Source organism: Hypanus sabinus, chromosome 4 (assembly GCF_030144855.1).
Source record: "Hypanus sabinus isolate sHypSab1 chromosome 4, sHypSab1.hap1, whole genome shotgun sequence".
Classification (NCBI taxonomy): domain Eukaryota; kingdom Metazoa; phylum Chordata; class Chondrichthyes; order Myliobatiformes; family Dasyatidae; genus Hypanus; species Hypanus sabinus.
The window spans coordinates 43,916,542-43,940,668 of NC_082709.1; the positions used below are offsets into that span (position 1 = coordinate 43,916,542).

Here is a 24,127-nt window from a genome sequence, read left to right on the forward strand (position 1 = left end):
CACATTGTAAATCTCAAGGTTACTCAGTTCTGTGTCACTCTTATCATTATCAGATGTTTCATCAACAGCATGCATATTAGTGCTCTTTTTGAAACTGTAACTTGGCTTTCTAATCCTTATCTCTTCCCTGTGCAGTGTATTTACTTTTGCTTGCCCAACATCCTGTACATGTCCTACTTTGTTGCATTTTCTGCATGTATTACCTTTAAAGCTGCATTGGTCTGAGTATGTGAGCCCCTGCCACAACAGCAATACAATCTGTTCAGCCAGGCAAGTTTTTGTTTGGACACTGCAATTTTGTTCACACTCACTTGTTTCCCTTATTTCTTGAACAACCACAATTTTCTCATCTGTAAACACAGAGGAAAAACAGTCCATGTTCCAAGCATTCCCTGGTAATGCTCTCCAACTCTCTGTGCTACATTGATGACTGCATTAGTGCTGCTCATGCAACCATGCCAAGCTTGTCAATGTCAACAACTTTGCCTCCAGCTTCCACACTACCCTTAAATGCACTTGGTCCATTTCTCAATCTCTCTGTCTCCATGTCTGGAGATAAACTGTCTACAGATATCTTTTATAAACCTATTGATTCCGATGGCTATCTTGACTATACCTCTTCTCACCCTGTTTCCTGTAAACACCATTTCCTTTTCTCAATTAGCTCATCTCCACCACATCTGTCCCCATAATGAGGCTTTCCTTTCTGGGACAATCAGATATGTCCTCCTTTTTCAAAGAACGGGGTTTCCCATCTTCTACCATTGATGCTACCCTCATCTTCACCTCCTCTATTTCCCAGGCATCTGTCCTGACCCCTTCTTCCCACCACCTTTAATATGATAAGAGTAGCTCTTGGTCCTCAATTACTACCCCATGAACCTTCATGTCTAACACATTGTTCTCTGCAACATTTGACATCTTCAATGAGACCCTACCACCAAACATCTTTACCTCCCCCCCACATTCCACAGGGATTCTTCTGATATTTCCTTGTCCATTTATCCCTCCCCACAAATCTCCTTCCTGGTACTTATCCTTGTAAGTGGCAGAAGTGCTACACCTACTCATTCACTTCCTCCCTCATCTTAATTCAGGGCCCCCAACAGTCTTTCAGGTGAGGCAACACTTCCCCTGCAAATTTGTTGGGCTTTTCCATTACAGGTAGTATCCGAGTTACAAACGTCCGACCTATGGACAACTCGTACTTACGAACCAAGGAAGGAGAACGCCATCCGCCATTTTAAGTCAGATCGTGACTCCGTCTGCCATTTTAAGTCATTGCTGTTAACATTGTGTTGAGTGTGTAACTTTGTATTCGACTTAAATTTTTCTTAGCAAGATTCACCCTGACCCCGCCCCCCCCCACCCCCCCACCCGGTTCCGGTCGGCTGGTGGCACAGTGAGATCAGTGCTGGGCTGGAGAACAGAGGTTCCCAAGTTCGATCCAGTGACAGACCGCTCCCATGCCAGGTTGATGTCGATCCAGTGACTCCTGTACCATCCGTGCCGGGTTGATGTCGAGCTCGCAACTCAACCTCGTAAAAACAAAACATTGCCACCTCCAGTTTAAATTCCCAAGCGGAGTATTGTGGAGGATCAAATACCCAAACCCAGCACAGCCCCCACTTGTCCCATTTAACGTCCCAGTGCAGTGGTCCTTAAGACCCAGCAGACCTCAGGAGCCGGCGGAGCTCGGGACCCACCGCCCACAGTGTTTCTGTTCCATTGAGTGGAAGCGATCACAATTAAAAATAAAGTGGAAATAATAAAGTGCTTGGAAAGAGGTAAAACGCCATCGGTCATTGGAAAAGCATTAGGCTACAGTCAGTCAACAATCGGAACAATTTTAAATGATAACAGATAAAGTGAGAATAATGGAGCATGTGAAAGGCCCTGCCCTGATGAAAGCTACAATTATTACTAAGCAACGCAGTGGTTTAATTATTGGAATACATACGTTTCTTAAGTGTTTTATATGCATAGAAAGGTAAAATATATACTAAGACAAATGTTTGACTAACTGACGCTAAATAATACCGGATATACTTGTTCCGACTTACGTACAAATCCGACTTAAAGATGGACTCAGGAATGGAACTCGTACGTAACTAGGGGACTGCCCGTATATCCAGTGCTCCCAATGCGGCCTCCTCTACAATGGTCAGACCCAATAGATTGCCAACCATTTCAATTCCTATCCCCATTCCAACATATCAATCAATGGCCACCTCTTCTGCAACAATGAAGCCACTCTTAGGTTGGAGGAGCAACATCTCATATTCTGTCTAGGTACAGTAGCATGCAGAAGTTTGGGCACCACTAGTCAAAATTTCTGTTACTGTGAATAGCTAAGCAAGTAAAAGATGATCTGATTTCCAAAAGGCATAAAGTTAAAGATGACACATTTCTTTAATATTTTAAGCAAGATTACTTTTTTGTTTCCATCTTTTACAGTTTCAAAATAACCACAAATGACAAGGGCCCGAACCAAAAGTTTGGGCACCCAGCTTGGTCAGTAACACCCACTTTGGCAAGCATCACTGCTTGTAAACACTTTCAATTCTTATTCGGGGGATTTTTGCCCATTCTTACTTGAAAAAGGCTTCTAGTTCTCAGATTCTTTGGCTGTCTTGCAAGCACTGCGCTTTTGAGGTTTGATGCACCATCAATAACTCTCTCTGAGACGTAAAGGCGAGATATCAGCTTTTATTGACTGGAAGAAGGAACAAGCAGTGGTTGACCACCATACTACATTCTGGAGACAGAGAGGCCGGGCTCAGACCTCAATTGCCTTTATACAGGGGTCTGTGGGAGGAGCCACAGGAACAGTCAGCAGGGGGCGTGTCCAGACAGGTATATGTAGTTCACCACAAGGTCTATCCAAGATTTTCATTGATGTTTAGGTCGGGGGACTGTGAGGCCCATGGCAAAACCTTCAGCTTGCACCTCTTGAGGTAGACCATTGTGGATTTTGAGGTGTGTTTATGATCATTATCCTGTTGTAGAAGCCATCTTCTTTTCATCTTCAGCTTTTTTTTAAACAGACGGTGTGATGTTTCCTTCCAGAATTTGCTGGTATTTAAATGAATTCATTCTTCCCTCTACCAGTGAAATGTTCCCGTGCTACTGGGTGCAACACAAGCCATGATCCACCCCCGTGCTTAACAGTTGGAGAGGGTTCTGAACCCTTTTTTCTCAAAACATACCTTCACTCATTGCAGCCAAAAAGTTCTATTTTAACTTCATCAGTCCACAGGACTTGTTTCCAAAATGCATCAGGCTTGCTTAGAAGTTCCTTTGCAAATTTCTGATGCTGAATTTTACAGTGAGGACACAGGAAAGGTTTTCTTCTGATGACTCTTCCATGAAGGTCATATTTCTGCAGGTGTCACTGCACAGTAGAACAGTGCACCACCACTCCAGAGTCTGCTAAATCTTCCTGAAGGACTTTTGCAGTCAAACAGGGGTTTTGATTTGCCTTTCTAGCAATCCTACAAACAGTCCTCTCGGAAAGTTTTCTTGGTCTTCCAGACCTCAACTTGACCTCCACCATCCGTTAACTGCCATTTCTTAATTACATTACAAACTGAGGAAAGGCTTACCTGAAAACGCTTTGCTATCTTCTTATAGCCTTCTCCTGCTTTGTGGGCATAATTTATTTTAATTTTCAGAGTGCTAAGTAGCTGCTTAGAGTAGCCCATGCCTGCTGATTGTTGGGACAAGGTTTGAGGAGTCAGGATATTTATAAAGCTATGAAATTTGCATCACCTGGCCTTCCCTAACGATGATTGTGAACAAGCCATAGCCCTAACAAGCTAATTAAGGTCTGAGACCTTGGTGAAAGTTACCTGAGAGCTCAAATTTCTTGGTGCTTTTGTATGGTGCTCCTTTCCTTTTCTCCCCCACTCTAAAATTGTACAAAACAAAAATAATAAACTAATCTTGCTTAAAATGTTGAATAGAATATTTCATCTTTAACTTCATGACTTTTGGAGATAAGTTCATCTTCTACTTACTTAACTATTCACAGTAACAGAAATTTTGACCAGGGTTGCCCAAACTTTTGCATACCACTATAGTCTCCAACTTAATGGCATAAACATTGATTTCTTCAACTTCTCATAATCTTTCCCCCTCCCAATTCCCTCTTCTTCAATTTCCCATTCTGGGTTTTTATCTTCATACTTGCCTATCACCTCCCCCTTGTGCCCCTCCTCCTTCCCTTTTGCCCATGATCCCTATCAGATTCCTACTTCTCTAGCCCTTTCCCTTTTCTGCCAATGACCTCCCAGCTTCTTACTTCAATGTCCCTCCCCTACCCACTTGGCTTCAGCTATCACCTTCTATCTTATCCTCCATCCCCTCCCCTCTCATTCTGGCATCTTCCCCCTTCCTTTCCATTCCTGATGAAGGGTCTCAGCAAATGTTTACTCATTTCCATTGATGCTGCTTGACCTGCTGAGTTCCTCCAGTATTTTGTATGTGTTGATCTGGATTTCTAGCATCTGCAGAATCACATTTTTATAATTTTCTATTTTCTCAATGTTTGTCTGTGACAAAGAGCAAGGAGATATAGTAAAGATGATCAGAATTATCAGAGTCCTCACCAAGAGGTGTTGATGTAGCAAGATCAAAGTAATTATGATTCCTGCAAATGGAGAACACAACTAATATTTATCGCCCAAGTTGATTCTTTTAAAAAATGATTTAATAAATAGTTGTGACCAAACTACATCAAAATTCTACATAAATGTAACAATAAATAATATGAAACCTCTCAGAGCATCCAGGAAAACCCTCATCTTGGGCATCATGAGGGCAAAGACTGCCTACATACAAAGATTCAGTAACACCTGTAAAATAATGATCCCCAGCGTAAGTGGCATCATGGTCATTATTGATCATCCAAGGATAAAACAGCTTTAACTGTACTAGTGATATCTCCCTGATACTCGAAACAACTTTTACGTACGCTTTGAGGCATGCAACAATACTCCGACTACGAAAACTATTCTCCTCCAAGGCAAGCAGCCATTGTCTGTTACAACAGCAGACACTGCAGAGAGTCAACTCCCCCCCATATAGTGGCTGGGCCAGATACTACCTCTAGGAATACACACCAGCTCACTGACATCGTCAACAGTTCACTCATCCAGGCTACTGCTCCCACATGCTTCAAATCAGCTACCATCATCCCTGTACCAAAAATCTCTACAATCTCTGAGAGGGTTCCGGAAGATGAGCCTCGAGGCCAAGAAGCTCAGAGACAGTGCATATCCATAATTGACTCCATTTCTCGCCAATCAAAGCATTGAAGAAGATTGAAAACATTGAGGCAAGTGAATGTTCACCAACCTTTCTCACTGCTGCTGGAGAAGGTGTCTGGCCTGTGCAGATCTCTCTCCCTCTCTCTCTACCCCCGCCCCCGCAGCTCCCAAAGGAAAGTCCCTTCATTCAAATGGTATCTCTCTCCCTCTCTGCTGTTGAAGGATGATGCAGAAGTTCTGCAGTTTCTGGACTGACTGTAGTTAACATTATGCTGTGTTTTATGGTTGCTCATTTTTCTGTTGCTTGGACGACTTGTACCAGGGCAGCTTGCAAATAATGAACATTGAGCTGAACTGACTATGTTTTATATTGTGTCTTTCACTCATTCTCTTTTGTTGCTACTTATGCTATTTGTTTTTTGCATGTGGGTTTGATGTTTTTCTTTAAACAGGTTTCATGGTATTCTTTGTTTCATGGCTGTGGGAAGACAAATCTCAGGGTTGTACACTGCATATATACTTCGATAATAAATGTACTTTCAATCCTTTGATCTTCAAAGCGGCCAGTGAGTGAGTGGGCCAGTAAAGGAGTGTAGCTTTGACCCAAGCAGCCTTGTTGAGGGAAGCGCCTTGTGAGAAAAGTGCGAGTCTTTGGCTCGAGAGTCTTCGGAGAGGAGGCTGAGGGAGGAGACTATGCCACAGTTGGAGAGGGTGAGAGGTGGTGAAGAGATGACAGGTAAACTGATTCAGTGTGATGCTTGCCTGATGTGGGAGGGCAGGGACACTGATGGTGCCTCAGGCTGCTACAACTGTGAAAAGTGTGTCTAGGTTCAGCTCCTGAAGGACCATGTTAGGGCACTGGAGAGGCAACTGGATGACCTCAGGTTCATCCAGGAAAACAAGTGTTTTCTGGAAAGGACCTACAGCGAGATCATTACACCAAAGATACCAGAAGAGAGAAGGGGGACAACGATGAGGAAGAGATGGATGCTTGAAGTACAGGAGACCCCGGGGGATGTGCCTCTTGAAAACAGATTCACTCTCTTGGAAGCTGTCGGGACAGAAGACACTGCCAGTCTGAGAGGTGGACAGGTCTGCGAGCCAAAAGTTGGCACTGAAGCAAAACCAAAGAGACAGACATCAGGCAGAGCCGTGGTAGTAGGGGACTCCATAGTGAGAGTACAGAAAGGGGTTTCTGTGGCAACAGGCCGGATTTAAGGATGGTGTGTTGCCTCCAGGAGCCAGGATCCAGGACGTCACGAACCAATTGCAGGGCATCCTCAAGGGTGAGGGTGAACAGCTGGAAGTGGTAGTGCATGTCAGCACAAATGATGTCAGGAAGAAGAGGAAAGAAATTCTGTAGTGTGACTTCCCAGAACTCAGAAGAAGGCTGAAAAGGAGGACCTCCAGGGTGGTCATCTCCGGTTTGCTTCCAGTTCCTCGTGCTGGTGAGGGCAGGAACAGGGAGATAGGGGATCTCAATGTGTGGCTGAGGAGCTGGTGTGGCAAGCAGGGTTTTAGATTCTTAGACCACTGGGATCTGTTTTGGGGTAAGGATGAATTGTACAAAGGAGACGGGTTGCACCTTAACAGGCGGGGGCCAGCATTCTGGCAGGCAGGTTTGCCACTGCTACACAGGTGTGTTTAAACTAATAAGTGGGGGAGGGGGGAGGAGACAAACTGGAAATATAAGGATGGAGTTAAAGGGAAAGAGAGAATAGGTTAAGAAAGACAACAGAATTAAAGGGGCAGAAAGCTCAGGAAGAGATCGGAGAGAATAGCCAAGTGCAATAGGGAACAATGTGAGAAGCGAGGGGAATAATGGATTAAAAGTATTATATGTGATTGCACGAAGTATATGAAAAAAAGTGGATGAGCTTGAGGCTCAGTTGGAAATTGGCAAGTATGATGTTGTAGGAATAACAGAGACATGGCTGCAAAAGGACCAGGGCTGGGAAATGAATATTCAAGGGTATACGTCCTATCAAAAGGACAGACAAGTGGGCAGACGGGGTGGGGTGGCTCTTCTGGTGAGGAATGAAATTCAGACCCTTGCGAGGGGTGACATAGAATTAGATGTAGAGTCAGTATGGATAGAACTGAGAAATTGTAAGGGCAAAAAGAACCTAATTAGAGTTATCTACGAAGAGCTAAAATTAGCATGTTGCAAAGGCAATGCTACGGTTGTAATGGGGGATTTCAACATGCAGGTAGACTGGGAAAATCAGGTTGGTACTGGACCCCAAGAAAGGGAGTTTGTGGAGTGCCTCTGAGATGGATTCTTTCAGCAGCTTGTACTGGAGCCTACCAAGGAGAAGGCAATTCTGGATCTAGTGTGTAATGAACCGGATTTGATAAGGAAACTCAAGGTAAAGGAGCCATTAGGAGGTAGTGACCATAATACGCTAAGTTTTAATCTACAATTTGAGAGGGAGAAGGGAAAATCGGAAGAGTCAGTATTACAGTTGAACAAAGGGGATTATGGAGCCATGAGGGAGGAACTAGCCAAAGTTGACAGGAAGGATACTCTAGCAGGGATGACAGTGGAACAACAATGGCAGGTATTTCTGGGAATAATACAGAAGATGCAGGATCAGTTCATTCCAAAAGGAAGAAAAATTCTAAGGGGAGAAGGGGGCGACCGTGGCTGACAAGGGAAGTCAAGGCCAGTATGAAAATAAAAGAGAAGAAGTATAACATAGCAAAGATGAGCAGGAAGCCAGAGGATTGGGAAACTTTTAAAGGGCAACAGAAGATAACTAAAAAGGTAATATGAGGAGAAAAGATGAGGTACGAAGGTAAGCTAGCCAAGAATATAAAGCAGGATAGTAAAAGCTTCTTTAGGTATGCGAAGAGGAAAAAATTAGTTAAGACCAAAGATGGGCCCTTGAAGGCAGAAACAGGTGAATTTTTTATGGGGAACAAGGAAATGGCAGACGAGTTGAACAGGTACTTTGGATCTGTCTTCACTAGGGAAGACACAATCTCCCAGATGAGGGTAATGGAGGAACTGAAGGAAATTCACATTTGGCAGAAAGTGGTGTTAGGTAAACTGATGGGACTGAAGGCTGATAAATCCCCAGGGCTTGATAGTCTGCATCCCAGGGTACTTAAGGAGGTGGCTCTAGAAATCGTGGACAATTTGGTAATCATTTTCCAATGTTCTATAGATTCAGGATCAGTTCCTGAGGATTGGAGGGTAGCTAATGTTATCCCACTTTTTAAGAAAGGTGGCGGGGGAGGGGGGGGAGAGAAAACAGGGAATTATAGACCAGTTAGCCTGACATCAGTGGTGGAGAAGATTCTGGAGTCAATTATAAAAGATGAAATAGAGGCACATTTGGTTAGCAGTAACCGGATCAGTCCAAGTCAGCATGGATTTATGAAGGGGAAATCGTGCTTGACTAATCTTCTGGAATTTTTTGAGGATGTAACTATGAAAATGGACAAGGGACAGCCAGTGGATGTAGTGTACCTGGACTTTCAGAAAGCTTTTGATAAAGTCCCACATAGGAGATTAGTGGGCAAAATTAGAGCACATGGTATTGGGGGTAGGGTACTAACATGGATAGAAAATTGGTTGGCAGACAGGAAACAAAGAGTAGGGATTAACAGGTCCTTTTCAGAATGGCAGACAGTGACAAGTGGGGCAAGACTCGGTGCTGGGACTGCTGCTATTTAAAATATACATTAATGATTTAGATGAAGGGATTAAAAGTAACATTAGCAAATTTGTAGATGACACAAAGCTGGGTGGCAGTGTGAAATATGAGGAGGATGTTAGGAGAATGCAGGGTGACTTGGACAGGTTGGGTGAGTGGGCAAATGTATGGGAGATACAGTTTAATGTGGATAAATGTGTGGTTAACCACTTTGGTGCCAAGGACAGGAAGGCAGATTACTATCTGAATGGTGTCAAGTTACGAAAATGGGAAGTACAATGAGATCTAGGTGTCCTTGTTCATCAGTCACAAAGTAAGCTAATAGGTACAGCAGGCAGTGAAGAAAGCTAATGGCATGTTAATAACAAGGGGGGTTGAGTATAGGAGCAAGGAGGTCCTTCTGCAGTTGTACAGGGCCCTGGTGAGACCACACCTGGAGTATTATGTTCAGTTTTGGTCTCCAAATTTGAGGAAGGACATTCTTGCTATTGAGGGAGGGCAGTGTTGGTTCACAAGGTTGATTCCCGGGATGGCGGGACTGCCATATGTTGAAAGGTTGGAGCGAATGGGCTTGTATACACTGGAATTTAGAAGGATAAGAGGGGATCTGATTTAAACATTTAAGATTATTAAGGAATTGGACACGCTAGAGGCAGGAAACATGTTCCCAATGTTGGGGGAATCCAGAACCAGAGGCCACAGTTTAAGAATAAGGGGCTGGTCATTTAGAATGGAGTTCAGGAAAAACTTTTTCACCCAGAGAGTTGTGGATCTATGAATGCTCTGCCTCAGAAGGCAGTGGAGGCCAATTCACTGGATGCTTTCAAGAAAGAGTTAGATAGAGCTCTTAAACATAGTGGAGTCAAGGGATATGGGGAGAAGGCAGGAACGGGGTACTGATTGTGGATGATCAGCCATGATCACATTGAATGATGGTGCCTACTCCTGCACCTGCTGTCTATTGTCTATAAAACTAAATAACCACTGCCCAGTGGCACTGACACCAATCATCATGAAGTGCTTAAAACTGCTGGTAGAAACTCCATTCCTGCCATACTGGACACTCATCAATGTACTTACTGACAGAACCGCTCAGCATCTGTCATGCATCTAGCCCTGACACACCTAGAAAATAAGGACTCTTATGTCAGAATGCTGTTTATAGATTTCAGTTTAGCACTTAACACTACTGATCCACAGGCCTTGGTGAATAAACTCCTACTCCTCAGTCTAAGTACTGGACATTAGACTTCCGAAGCAACAGACTTCAGATAGTCAGGATGCACAACCACTACTCCCTCCCCATCATCCTCAATACAGTGTTCCCCCCCCCCCCCAGGGCTGTGTACTGAGTCCTTTGCTGTACACTCTGCTCACTCAAGACCACAAGGCCAAACACCCAAGAATTCAAGTTCGCCGATAAAGCAATAGCAATGGGGCTCATCAACAACGAGGAGGTGAAAAAGCTTGAGGCCTGGTGCCAGGCAAATAATCTCTTCCTCAAATTCAACAAAACAAAGGAAATAGCTACTGACTCCAGTTATTCACATGCCTCTTTACATCAGTGGCACAGCAGTGGAAACTGAGGGCAGTTTCAAATTCTTGGGAGTGTGCATCTTGCACAACCTTTCATGGGCCAGAACACATTAGACTCAATCAGGAAAGCTCACCAATGCCTCTACTTTCTAAGGAAGCTGAAAAGAGCTGGACTATGCACATCTATATTCACACCATTCTACAGATGCACAGTAGAGAGCATCCTAACAAGCAGCATCATTACATGGTACAGAAACTGCACTGCAGTGAACTGGAAGGTTCTATAATGGGTCAAAACTGTTCAACTTATTATTAGCACCAGCCTACCTATCATCGAGGACATATAAACAAAAAGGTGCCAGAAAAGAGCCAGTAACATCATAAAGGATCCTACCCACCCTGCTCGTGAAATTTTTGTCCCACTCCTGTTAGCAAAGAGGCTACAGAACATCCATACCCAGGCCATTAGACTCAAAAACAGTTACTTTCCCCAAGAAGCTAGGCTGATCAACATCTGCACCCACTAATGTATCATTTCCTGTTAGTCACAGATGCTCCTGTGTCTAAAGTCACTTTGTGAACATACTATCAATGTATATAAGCTAACTTAAGTATATTTATGGCGTTTATTATTATTGTGTTTTTTGTGTTGCATCAGATCAGAAGTAACAATCATTTCACTCTCTTTTATACTTGTGTACTTGAAATGACATTAGACAATTTTGAATAATCTTGAAGGTGAACCAACAAATGAACCAAACGTGTACTTCAGGATAACGTCAGTGGGATCAGACACTCAAAATGAAAAAGATATATTCTGAGCATTTTAAAGCCACTGGGATGAAGATGCTGATCAAATTATACAGCTTGGTAATTGCAGCTTCGGATTTCCTAGTCAAAAAATATATCTGAAGCTCAAGTACAAATGAAAGCATAGTGACCAATGAACATTCAGTAAGCAAAAGGATGGTATAGAAAAGTATCTAAATTGTACAACATGCAGCCTCTGTATGTCATACAGTCTGCTAAAAAACTAACAATGAGTACCAAAAATGTCAATAAGCCAAAGGATAATAGACAGTGTCTAGAAAAGCTTGATTATAATTAGTAATATAATCAAATTTCATTATTTTTGGGAATAAGTACATTAAAGGAAAGTATAGATACAATAATGAACAATTTTAAAAGAAAGTGCCTTCTTCTACTTCCTATACGGCTGCATGAGGCACCAGTTTCTTTCAATGTCAGCAATCAGCCACAATATTTAACAACAGGAAGTTCCCTCATTTTTCTGCTTGTAATACCTCATCTCAGTAAACATTTTCTCCTTTGCAAAATAGTCTTATTGAACAAACAATTCTACAGCAATCCCATTATGATAGTAACCTCCCTGTTTGCTGGAGAAATTGTGGAAATCAAAATGCAAATCATTATCATATTTTTTGGGACTGCCCTGTTATCAAAAACTATTGGAGGGGGGATACACAATGCCCTACAAGACATCTTTAAATGTGAAATACCCTTAGAGAGTAAGACCATATATTTTGGATATATACCTCAAGAATGGTTGAAAAGAGATAAATATTTAATGAATATACTGCTGGTGGCTGGTAAAAAGACTCTTACAAGGAAATCGTTATCACAGGAGAGCCCAACTTTAAATACATGGATGGAAATTACAATGGACATTTACAAAATGGAGAAGATAACAGCATCTGTTAATCATAAGCTGGAACAATTTGATTCATACTGGGAAAAATGGTTTAACCACATAATGCCTCATAGGCCTGATTTTATTCTCACAAATCAATTAAAATGTTGTAAAACAAAGATCACTCCCTACTTGTACATTGTTCTTTCCTTTTGCTTGTTTTTTCTTTCCACTCTTTTCTATAACTGTATACCTCAGATAAATACATTGTGGAGATTTGTGATATATATGATTATATATACATATATATATGTACAATGTCTGAAATACATCTTATGGAAATGTTTGACAATGAACTTCAATTAAAAAATAAATAACAAAAAAGAAAATTTGTTACTAGTTGGGTTTGGGGAACTTTATTTCTTTATTTGAGAAACTGAGATACAAAACAAATAAGCACAAAGGGAAATGAATAGTTTGCAAATCACATTTAAATCCAGCACACGTGAGGAATGCATATCTCAGCAAGCATCACATCACTGCTGGAATATCTGCTGTTTGTGATATAGACTGTATAAACAGCATATGATAATGTGGATGGGTTGTTTAGTTGCAGACAATGCAAAACTAGGTGAAGTTGCTCACAATGGTCAGAGGATATACTGTCGATCACACACACACAGAGTTTAATCTGGGCAAGCGTCAGGTGTTGCACATGGGGAGGTCAAAGGCAGCATATGGCATGCTCGCCTTCATTAGTTAGGGGCCAAACTGCAACAATATAAAACTTTGTTTAGGCCATACTGTACTTGGAGCTTTCTGTGCAGTTCTAGTCACTCTATACAGGAAGGATGTGGTAGCTTTGGAAAGGGTATAGAAGGTGTTTACCAGGATGATAACCCAGTTTGTCTGGATTAGAAGGTATTAACTACAAGGAGTGGCTGTACTAACTTGGAGAGTTTGGACCAACTTGGATTGTTTTCTTTGGAGCATTGGAGATTGAAGGGAAACCTGATACAAGTTTATAAAATTATGAAAAGATACAAATAGGGTAGACAGTCAGAAACATTTTCCCCATGGTAGCAATGTCAAATATTAGGAGGACATAGTTTTAAGGAGATGTGCAGGGCAAATTTTATTTAAGACTTTGTGAATGCACTACTAGGGGTGGTGGTGGTGTTCAAAAGGCTTCAGTTCCGCACTCTAATATACAGGGAATGGATGGCAATAGATCCTGTACAGTCAAAAGGGATTAGTTTAATTTGCTATCATGCTCAGCACCAACAGCACAAGCTGAAGGGCCTTTTCCTGTACTCTGTGTTCTAGGATAGGCTGAAGTTTAATATAAGTAGTACAATCAATTTAATATATGAATGGCAAAATTATCAAAATGTAAATTAATGCACTAGGCATATAGAGTAAGCCATACACTTTATTGGGTATGCTCAATAATGCAAATATCTAATCAGCCAATCATGTGACAGCAGCTCAATGCATAGAAGCATGCATACATGGTTAAGAGATTCTGATGTTGCTCAGACCAAACATCAGAATGGGGAAGAAATCTGATCAATGTGACTTTGACATTGGAATGATTGTTGGTGCTAGACGAGGTGGTCTGAGTATCTCAGAGTCTCTAGTTTACAGAAAATGGTGCAAAAAGAAAACATCCAGTGAGCAAAAACACCTCATTAATAAGAACGGTCAGAGGCAAAAGACCAGACTGGTTCAAGCTTTCAGGAAGGCAACAGTAACTCAAGTAACCATATGTTATGACAGTGCTGTTCAGAAGAGCATCTCTTGAACCTTAAACTCGATGTGCTGCAACATCAGAAGACTACAAACTGAGTGCATTCATGTCCCCGCCCAACCAAAATACTTCAAACATATTTTGTTATTATATGAGGAATGCTCTGGACTCATGAAAAACCAAAGTAATTTTCTCTTTTAAAGGTAATAATGATCCATCATGACAATTTAATCAAATTACCAAACTCCTTATTTGTACACCCTTATTTTAATAACAACATGAAAAAAAGTCACAATAAAAGAATAAATTATCCAGTTTTTGAAACTATTCCATCCATAATAATCCCTTAAAATTTCAACTGTCTTCAAATTTAAAAATATTTTTAAAAGTAGCAGACAAAAATTATTACAGTTGTCTCCAGTTAATTGGGCTTTTGGTTAATCAGGGCAATGCTTATTTGGGATAAATCTTAAAGAAAATCAAAACTAATCAAGGAAATAGTCATGATTCCCTTCATTTATTTGGGACACTATGCCACTAAATTGGGGCAGGAGACTGTTCCAAACAGTTTCTAACTAGTGTCAGTCATGGGTACCATGATGCAAGTGAAGTTTTTAAATAGCCTCAGTTTTGTGTATTTGCGTTCAAAAATCATTTTGTCAGATAGGTGGTGAGAAATAAGCAGTATGGCAACTCAGAACTGTTTTGCTTACTGCAGTTTCAAGCATTCAGGCATGGAGATGCCAGAAACGGCCAGGAATGAAAATGAAATTATTTCACTACCTCAAGTTAGGAACTATGAAGAATTTGAATGTATCAACAATAATCCTGAATTTTTCTCATTTCTCCTACAAGGAAAATGAAGACTTGGAAGATGCAATTGTCAACAACATTGTACGAAGGCAATCCATTATCTGCATTAGGTGTCTGCATTGATTTTGTTCATTTTCAGCCAAAAGATGATGTGGATGAATCCCAATGGATAAGTATTAGGAACCAGTACAGATTTATTGTGACTGCAGTAATATTAGTAGTGTTCTAGTTTGTTCTGTATTTCATTTAAATACAGATTGTTACACAGTGAAATGGTATATTTTTTATATACCATTTTAATTATTTCCATGAAACTTCAGCTAATTGGAGCAGCCACTTAATTGGGTCAAAATGTACTGGTCCCTGTGTGGCCCAATTAAATGGAATCCACTGTATTACTAAGAGCTTATATACAACTTTCATATCACAATTTGCCCGCTTCCCTTCTCTACTCAAGATCTACAACTTGTAAAGTAACACACACCAAAATAATTATATCGCCCAGGTTTTATACTCTGCAATCAAGAACCTGTACTTTCCATTCACCACACTAACAAATGTCCACAAATATGTTGTGACCCTTCAAACACGGGTTTACTCAAATCCGGTGGGGAGGGGGGGAACAAAACAGCTTAATCATCTCTTAAAAAGCATTTTTTTTAGTTCTGGGAGGAAGAGGAAATGATATCAAAACACAGTGTCTGCATTGATACGGAAAGAGAGACTCTACCCCTTTTTGTTTTGATAGATCATTCACGGAACAATGAGTAGCACTTTACAAATTTCTATTGTGTACCCATTAATTAGCTATAAAGAAAAATACTGCAATGTATCTATAACAATGCACAAAATTTTTCTACAAGACAAAATATGTTGCCACAAGAATCATCATGAATGTTATATTAATAGACAAGCACACCTTTCACTTTCTTGCTCACATTCTTTCTCTCCATCTCTTCTGATTTTCAACTTCTTGTCTTTTTTTTCTCACCTTCTTCCTTCTTCCTAGGATGTGCATCTTGATCTTTGGAAGATCCATTTAGTTCAGTGGAGATTTCTCTTATTAATCCTTCTATTGCTCCCTTGATGATCTAATCTCTTCTTTTGATTTCTTCATTCACAACAACATCTGATGAATCCCCTATTTTGGTGACTCTATTGACTCCTTTCTTTTTGGCCTTTAATTCATCCAGCTGAGCTTTGGTCTTTGCATCTACTTTAACAAGCAGCTTTTTGTCTCCCACTTGAAGTTCATGCAATAACCTTAATGCAGGCAGAATAGATTCTGGTTCTTTATACTCACAAAAGCTGAATACTTGTAACTTTTTTGAAGCTTCTTGAACTTTGTTTCAGCTTAAAACCAAGCCACATTTCACAAGTAGCTGCCTGATTAACATATCAGAGACTTTGTGGTTGGACTATGCTTTCATCACCTTCATGATTCCTCTGAGCAGCATGGTCCTTCCTTCGTCCAATGTTTTCTAACCAGAGGCACAGAGGTGGCATAAACATTTGTTTGCCATATGTTGGGCAACAGTTCATGGCGTACAGCATGGAGACAGTTGTGACATTATCTAGTACCTTTGGTAATTCACTCTATTGCAGGGGATGTGGCAGTGGATAGATCTTCCATCAAGTTGTAGTTGTCTCAATCAATCACACTCACACAATGCTGGTCCTCCTGTTTTTAACCACATACAAGCTCAATGTGATTTGTTGGTTGTTGTATTTCACTGTTACGAACATTATTCCCACAGGAGTTATCTTTTCTCCAGTACAAGTTCTTAGCTGGACTTCTATAGGCTTCAGTTTAGTACTTTTGAATTTCAAACTCATTTTGTGGAATCACTGAAGTAGCTGAACCAATGTCCAATTCCATTTTAATTAATTTTCATACTGTAAACCTCAAGTCTACATAGTTCTGTGTCACTCTCAGTACTGTCAGATTTTTCATCACAGTGTGCAGAGGGCACAACTGAGAGCATCCTAACTCGCTGCATCACTGCCTGGTATGGGAAATGTACCTCCCTTAATTACAGGATTCTGCAGAGAGGGGTACAGACAGCACATCTGTAATTGTGAACTTCCCATGATTCAAGACATTTACAAAAACAGGTGTGAAACAAAGGCCCAAAGGATCACTGGGGACCTGAGTCACCCCAACCATAATCTATTCCAGCTGCTACCATCCAGGAAACAGTCCCACAGCATAAAAGCCAGGACCAACAGGCTCCAGGACAGCTTCTTCCAACAGGCCATAAGACTAATTAACATGCTGATTTGAGTGTATTTCTATGTTACATTGACTGTTCTATTTATTATAAATTACTATGATTGCACATTTAGACAGAGATGTAACGTAAAGATTTTTACTCCTCATGTAGGTGAAGGATGTAAGAAATAAAATAAAGTCAATTCAAGTCAGTGTTCTTTTTGAAACTACTTTCCTAGCCACTCTATCAACTTTGAGGGATCTATGGATGCAGACCCCAAGAATTCTCTGCTCTTCCACACCTATTAACCCCATATTCTTCTTTCAAGTTTGACTTTCCAAAGTGTATTACCGTACTTCACACTTTTCAGGATTGAATTCCATCTGCCACTTCTCAGCTCAGCTCTGCATCCCATTGTAACTTATGACGATCTTATTCACTATCCACAACGCCACCAACCTTTATGTCATCTGCAAACTTACTAAACCCACTCTTACATTTCCTCTACCCAATCAATCATAAAAATCACAAAAGGCAGGGGTCCCAGACCAGATCCCTGCAGTACATCACTGGTCACTGACCTCCAGGCAGAATACACTCCATTTACTACAACCTTCTGCCTTCTGTAGGCAAGCCAATTCTGCATGCAGCCAAATGCCTTTGGTCCCATGCCTCCTGGCAATGTTGGACATACAACAGCAAAATGAACTTCAGTACATAGGTCACCCATGTTTTGACCCAAAAATGTCAATTATTTCTTCCAACAAATGCTGCTTAACACACTAAGTTCCTGCAGCAGTTGGTTTATTACCCCAGACTCCATATGCACTCTTGTGTTTCTGAACCAGCCATGTGCTGACAACCATTTATCAATGGTTAATTGATAACCAATTATCAATTGGTAATTGATAATTACCAAGCTCGACCATTTATTTAGAGCTTCATCTTGAGACAAAATTCCCAGGTAAATATACAAAATATTAAATGATGTGCTCAAAGCTGTCTTGAAGTGCCACATACTCATCAATTCCCTGCAAGGAACATTCTGGATGAGACTGAAAGACCATAGGAGCATGCACCACTTAAACGACCAGACCCCTATCTGCCCCATGCACTCCTCACATTCACCATCTGAGGCTAAACTGATTTCTGAGATGGGACAGTCTCAATAAGAAAGAGACCACACTGACTGGCCTCATATTCTCTGTAATTTCAAAGAATGGGAGTTGAATTTATTGAACATACAAAGTTCTTATGAGTTATCATCTCAAAATATGGGTTCTCCCATTAAATTTCTTCATGCAGAAAAGTAAACCTTTGAAATTTTTTTTAACTGAAGTGGACAGTAAGATCTGTCACCAATTAAATTTAACAGAAATAAAAAGGATTTTGATATTAACAGCATTAATAGATACAGGACTAGTACAGTAAAGAGGTACTAAGGTCAAAGATCAAGACAGACCATAATTCTACAAAAGGTGCTAATGGCCTACTCATTCTTCTATTTCTTACATATAGGTAAGTGTTTATTTCAACATTAATCTTGATGTTTCTATTTACCATTGAACACTTACATTTTCAATAAATTTATTCTATTGTTTAATTCTTCAAAATCTGATCAAATACATTTATAATATCCCAAGCTATGTAAAGACCTTCATAGTGGTTTTGTTGAGCCTCTGAATCCATCACTATTACTCAATCCCAGCCAGCCATTGGCAGTGAGGCTTTGAGACTGATAGGCACAGAGAGCTGCAGAAGGCAAATGCAACAAAAGGATGGGTGGTGGGGTTGTGGGGAGTTGACAAGCACAAGCAGATGAAGGCCTTCCTGAATAAGACCCACATGTGCTGTTTGAGGCACCTTGCTGCACGTAACTTAGCTGCCACCGATCCCTTCACAGAATAAAGATAATTTCAAAAGTACGTCACTGAATGTGAGGCAAAGTGTTATAATTTTTCCTTCTGTCATTTTATTGATAAAAATATTAAATGAGTAAAGTTTTCTGACTAACTGAATCAAAGGTGCTGCTGAGTTTGATTGTATCACACATTTTCTGCTTTCATTACTGACCGATTCTATCGAGGGGGAAGTACAGTGCTGAATAGGCCCTTCAGCACTTCGAGCTGTACCATCCAGAAACCCAGGACAACCCCAATTTAACCCTAACCTAATCATGGGACAATTTACAATAACCAGTTAATCTACCCTTTGGACTGTGGGAGGAAACTGGAGCACCCAGAGAAAACCCATGCATCCCACAGCAATGACTAACAGATTCCTTACAGAGGATGCCAGGATTGAACTCAGGTGCCCTGAGCTGTAATAGCATCGTGTTAACCACTATTCTACTGTGGCACCAATCTGTGGTATTAAGAACAAAGAACAATACAGCACTGTACAGGCCATTCAGCCCACAGTGTTTTGCAGAATTGATGAATACACAAAGACTGACAAACAGCTGATACACATGACAATTGTGCAAATAAAAAAATAATATGGAGAACAGAGGTTGCATGTCCTTGAAAGCGAGTCTGTAGGCTGCAGACTCAGTTCAGAGTTATGGTGAGTGAAGTTACATAGTTCAGTGTCTCTCTCAACACTGTCAGATTTTTCATCACAGTGTGCAGAGGGCACAACTGAGAGCATCCTAACTCGCTGCATCACTGCCTGGTATGGGAAATGTACCTCCCTTAATCACAGGATTCTGCAGAAAGGGATACAGACAGCCCAGCACATCTGTAATTGTGAACTTCCCATGGTTCAGGACATTTACAAAGACAGGTGCTAATTCAGGAATTTGATGGCTTTAGGATAATAACTGTTCCTGAACTTTGTGATGTGTGACCCACGGCTTCTGTATCTCCTGCCCAGTAGTAGTGATAACAGAGCATGGTCTCCATGGTGGGGGTCCTTGAGGATTGGTACTGCTTTCCTGTAGCAGTGCTCAATGTAAATGTGCTCACCTACCACTTTCTGTAGACATCAGTTGGATGAATTTGCAGCAATTCATCCAAATAAACCGGAAGAGTGTCAAAATTTATTTGTGAATATTTGCTCTTAGGAACTTGGGAGAGATCCCCAGCTGCAATCATAACAAAATTAAAATCGTTCTACTCTTAAACAACTAGCTATTCAGGAGAAGACTCTTTTTAAACCAGTTTCATCTGCATCTGATTATCAAAAGCTTTAAAGTTCGAACTAAAATACGTATAATCACTCGTTTAAAATTCTACAATTCATTGCTCCACTGCAGTTCCTTCCGCTTGTCAGGATTGAAAACCCGCGTATCTCACTTTTCGTGTATTTCAAAAGAGGAAGTGAAATGAAGTCGATGACTACAGTCGTTTCACCCAAATTGTAACTGACATTTTAATGTAGGCAGTAGAAAATCGGAAATTTTTCGCGATTTTAATACCCCCCCCCCTTTCTCTCTCTCTCTGATACAGGAAGAGTTAATATCAAATCATGTGTTGACACACACAAATAACCGTTTGTGTGGACCATAATATGCGAAATAAAACGCAGAAGGGGTGGGGGGAGGAGGAAAGCGCAATCAACTCTTATTTTCACAACTGGCCGTGATCGGAACTGACAGCTGACTGAAGCTCGCGGAGCTTTCAAGTTGGTGGCATTATCTTTTCCATTGAACTCTTGCAAACTGCGCTGCTTTGCAACACGACGTCGCTTCAATCCAGTATTTAAAACACGACGAGAAGAAAATACATGAAATAGATTTTTTAAATTCACATTCCCAGTAGGTATGAGTCGAACAAACTCAACCGGGAGAGGTGAAAGCGGTAGGGAATGGAGGAGAGAGGGTGGTCTTATATCCTTCAAAGCAAAGCCCAGCACAACAGTTGCCCGAGGCACATTTAAAATGCAAAGAAATGAGCCAATATCGCTCCGAGCCCGCGTCCCGGGAGGTAGCCACATCACGATATTCGTCCGGTGCTGCTCGGTCCGGGGGACAGGGGTCTCTCTACTAACCCCCACCCCCACCTAGACCGGCCCCTCGACTCGGCGCTTGCGCCGGTTGGCAAGGCTCTCCATTCCTCCCCCCACCTCCAGCCCCAAACCCCGTATATTGGCCGCTCTCCATTCCCCCTCGTTCATCTTGCCCCCACCCCCCCCCAGTCCCTTGGCTTCCTACCTGATCCGTCAGCTTGAGGAGACCCATCGCTCCGCCGCTCGCATGCACACACCCCCCTGGTTGATGACGGCCGCCAGACTCGTTTCCTTACACCGACTCTCCCTCCTCCTCCACCCCGACGGTGTACAACAAGGTTTTTTTCTCAAATAAAAAAAAGAAGAAACCCTCGAGATCAAAGCAACGGCCGTTCTGCGCGCGCGCGCTCGCCCTCTCGCTCTCCCCCCCCCCCCCCCCAGTCTCGCGCGCTCTCGGCCGGCGCGCGTTCCACTGAGCGGAAGTCGCGCGATCAGCCGAATCTGATTGGAATCCTTTCGGCTGATGTCATCCGGACCGCCCGGAATGCGAGCCCGCGCGCACAGACCCTCCGTGAACCTATCTGCCGCGCTTGCCTTTAGAATTGCCCTCTCAACACCACCCGCAGCCCACACACCCTCTTTTGGCTTTCACTGCAGCGGAATGCCTGTTGATGAATCTGTGCCGATGTTTTAGTTAAATACCCCCTCCTTTTGAATCATTACTGGAAATGCATCAAACAAAGCGCCGAAGAAAAGCTTGTATGACACCTTGGATGTCGCAGAGATGAAAGAAATCCGAAGACCCTTCTCTTTCAGTGTGATGACGTCGTGGCCGTTTAAATGCATAACAGAAATACTACGTGAATGATGGGCCATTCAGTTCATCGCGCCAGTGGCAGACATGTTTAAATAGTCGCTCAATTAATGTTACTTTTCTCTACAGTTCGGCGTCAGGCAGTACCATGAAACAGTGTCGATCACCTTTTCAGACAAAGGATGCCAAAACAGAGTTTGCTGCTAGTTTGAAAAAAATCCTCAGCTCTCCTCGCTATTTCATTTATTTATTCCTAAATCTACATGGTCTGATTACGACCCTTTTATAGGGGCAAAAGAGTTTTCGTCATATGTCCATTGAAACTGATGATGCTCCTGTGATTGGTTTGGGAAATATTTCTGATGCTCAAGCTAAATATTTCATAATTTCCCCTATTCCACACTTCGGAATTCCCTCAACCCCTATAACCATGTGCTGTGTTTAGCAAACTTTTTTTTAATGCAATACAATTTTGTATTACAGAATTGGTTTACTTTAAGTACTCCTGGACTCTAATTATTTTAAGCTTTCTCCAAGTTCTGTGGGGGCACGTGGGCGTGCAAGTGTCACAAAGAAGAAGGCATAAATGAAACTTACTCCATTATTTCGAGTAATCTGTATTGTCACGGTTGAATTGTGTATCTCTGTAGTAACTCAACTCATTGGACAATGGCAGTACCTTTAAAACAATCTGTCGAGCGGTGTGTGGGGGGGGATTGGGATGTAAAAAGAAGTACTTTATTTTGCCTTTAACAGTGAATCTTTCAGATTTGTAATTTGAAAGTTATGCGTTTATGATGAAGAATAGGATCCAGTATTTATATAATATTCTACAGCTGAAAATATCATAAGACTTAACGGTAAAATGATTTATTTAACTATTATTGGAGAGGAATCAGCAGACATTGTTCATCAATGCAAGAGCAGAATAGCCGTTCACTGGTGACCTCTAAAACAAGTTGCAGAACAAAATGTTGCTCGGACATAACTGATATTGCAAATTTACCACAGGTGCAAAACATATGCAGTTTTAGGCAGATGCTAAACTGGATTTGAGTCTATAAGTCATCCTAACCTCACTTTAAATTGTGAATGGTAATCAGCTCAGGACATTAGGTGTACTATTGATGAGGAAAACGTAATCGTGATTACCCACATAGCAATGGTGACTACATCTCAAGATAAAAATTCAATATCTGCAAAGAACTTGAAACTTCGTTGTAAAAGCTATGTGATAATTTGATTTTCTATTTTTATTGTGTATATTGGAATCAATGGTATATTCTCTAGAGATTTAAATATAAATGAGCTAATGACAGATATATACAAAGTTATTGACAACAAAATAATTAACATGTTCTTCTAACTTCCAGCTCCAATGTAATGCAATGAACATATCTTTACATTCTTAAACGACAGGAATGCCTGAATAATATAATGAATGTAATAATAGAAAAGTTTCATGGTTCAAGATCAAAATTCACTTAGGGTCTTAATGTTTCTCATGGATTTTCATATTTGCAAAATACCACTTGTAAGATACATAACTTATTGAAATATTATGCCAACATAGACAAATCAGCACAGAATTCTTAACAAATTGTTACAGAGTTGATGCACATTAACTTTGCAAATATAACATCCAGCCTGACTTCAGGAAATGCAAAACAACAACAGACTATAGAAGCCATCATAAATAAAAAGCAGATGGTCTGAGTATGCTGTAGCCACACCTCCTGATTACAACCAGCACTTCCTGCTTTTATTCAGGTTTCAAATGTATTTTGATTGTAATGGAAGACATAATTTAGTCTTAACAGGTTGTAATCTTTCATATTGACATTTATATTTACAAGTTTATGAGTTATTTCTTTGATGAAAAGTTCCTAGCCTGATTCACAAATCAATACCAGGAGAACTGGTAATTCATAATTACTTTCATCATATCAAAGTGCAAAGGAAAAAGTTATAAAACGTTAACAGAAATATGGAAGTGTGCTGTTACAGTTTTAGTGTGAGGGGTATAATAAATAATCTTTAGTCAGCATAAATGCATTACTTGTAATTTTTGCACGTTATTGCACTTGCTCCCTCTGGTGTTCAAAGTATACTGCTCAGTTTCACATCCCTACAAGCTTTTCTATAAGATAATCTTCCAATGTGTAATAGTTTTAAGTTCCCTTTGAAGTGACACCTGGCTAGTATAAACTAGAACACATCTGTGATTTATCAAATATTATCAAATATAGATAGTTGGAAATAGCTAAGTGATGTTTACAATGCATAGATCTTGCGCACTTTTAGATAACATTTTGCCATTTCTTTTTTTTGTAATTTATTTTTATTGAAGTTCATCATCAAACGAACATTTCCATAAGATGTATCTCAGACATTGTACATATATATCATATAATCATATATATCACAAGTCTCCACATAATATTTATCTGAGGTATACACATAGAAAAGA

At 40.9% G+C, this 24,127-nt stretch overlaps 1 protein-coding gene across 6 annotated transcripts in view; it reads right to left on the reverse strand.

Moving 5' to 3' along the window:
* The window catches only part of LOC132392697 (serine/threonine-protein phosphatase 6 regulatory ankyrin repeat subunit B-like), a 162,125-nt gene extending 140,870 nt beyond the window's left edge, over window positions 1–21,255 (reverse strand). For all 6 annotated transcript variants that reach the window (XM_059966943.1, XM_059966942.1, XM_059966941.1 and 3 more), the window contains exon 1: window positions 21,049–21,255. In XM_059966943.1, the coding sequence (XP_059822926.1) occupies window positions 21,049–21,075 (27 nt within the window). In that variant the 5' untranslated portion in view covers window positions 21,076–21,255. The remainder of the gene's footprint in view (window positions 1–21,048) is intronic.
* Window positions 21,256–24,127: the final 2,872 nt, after the last annotated feature.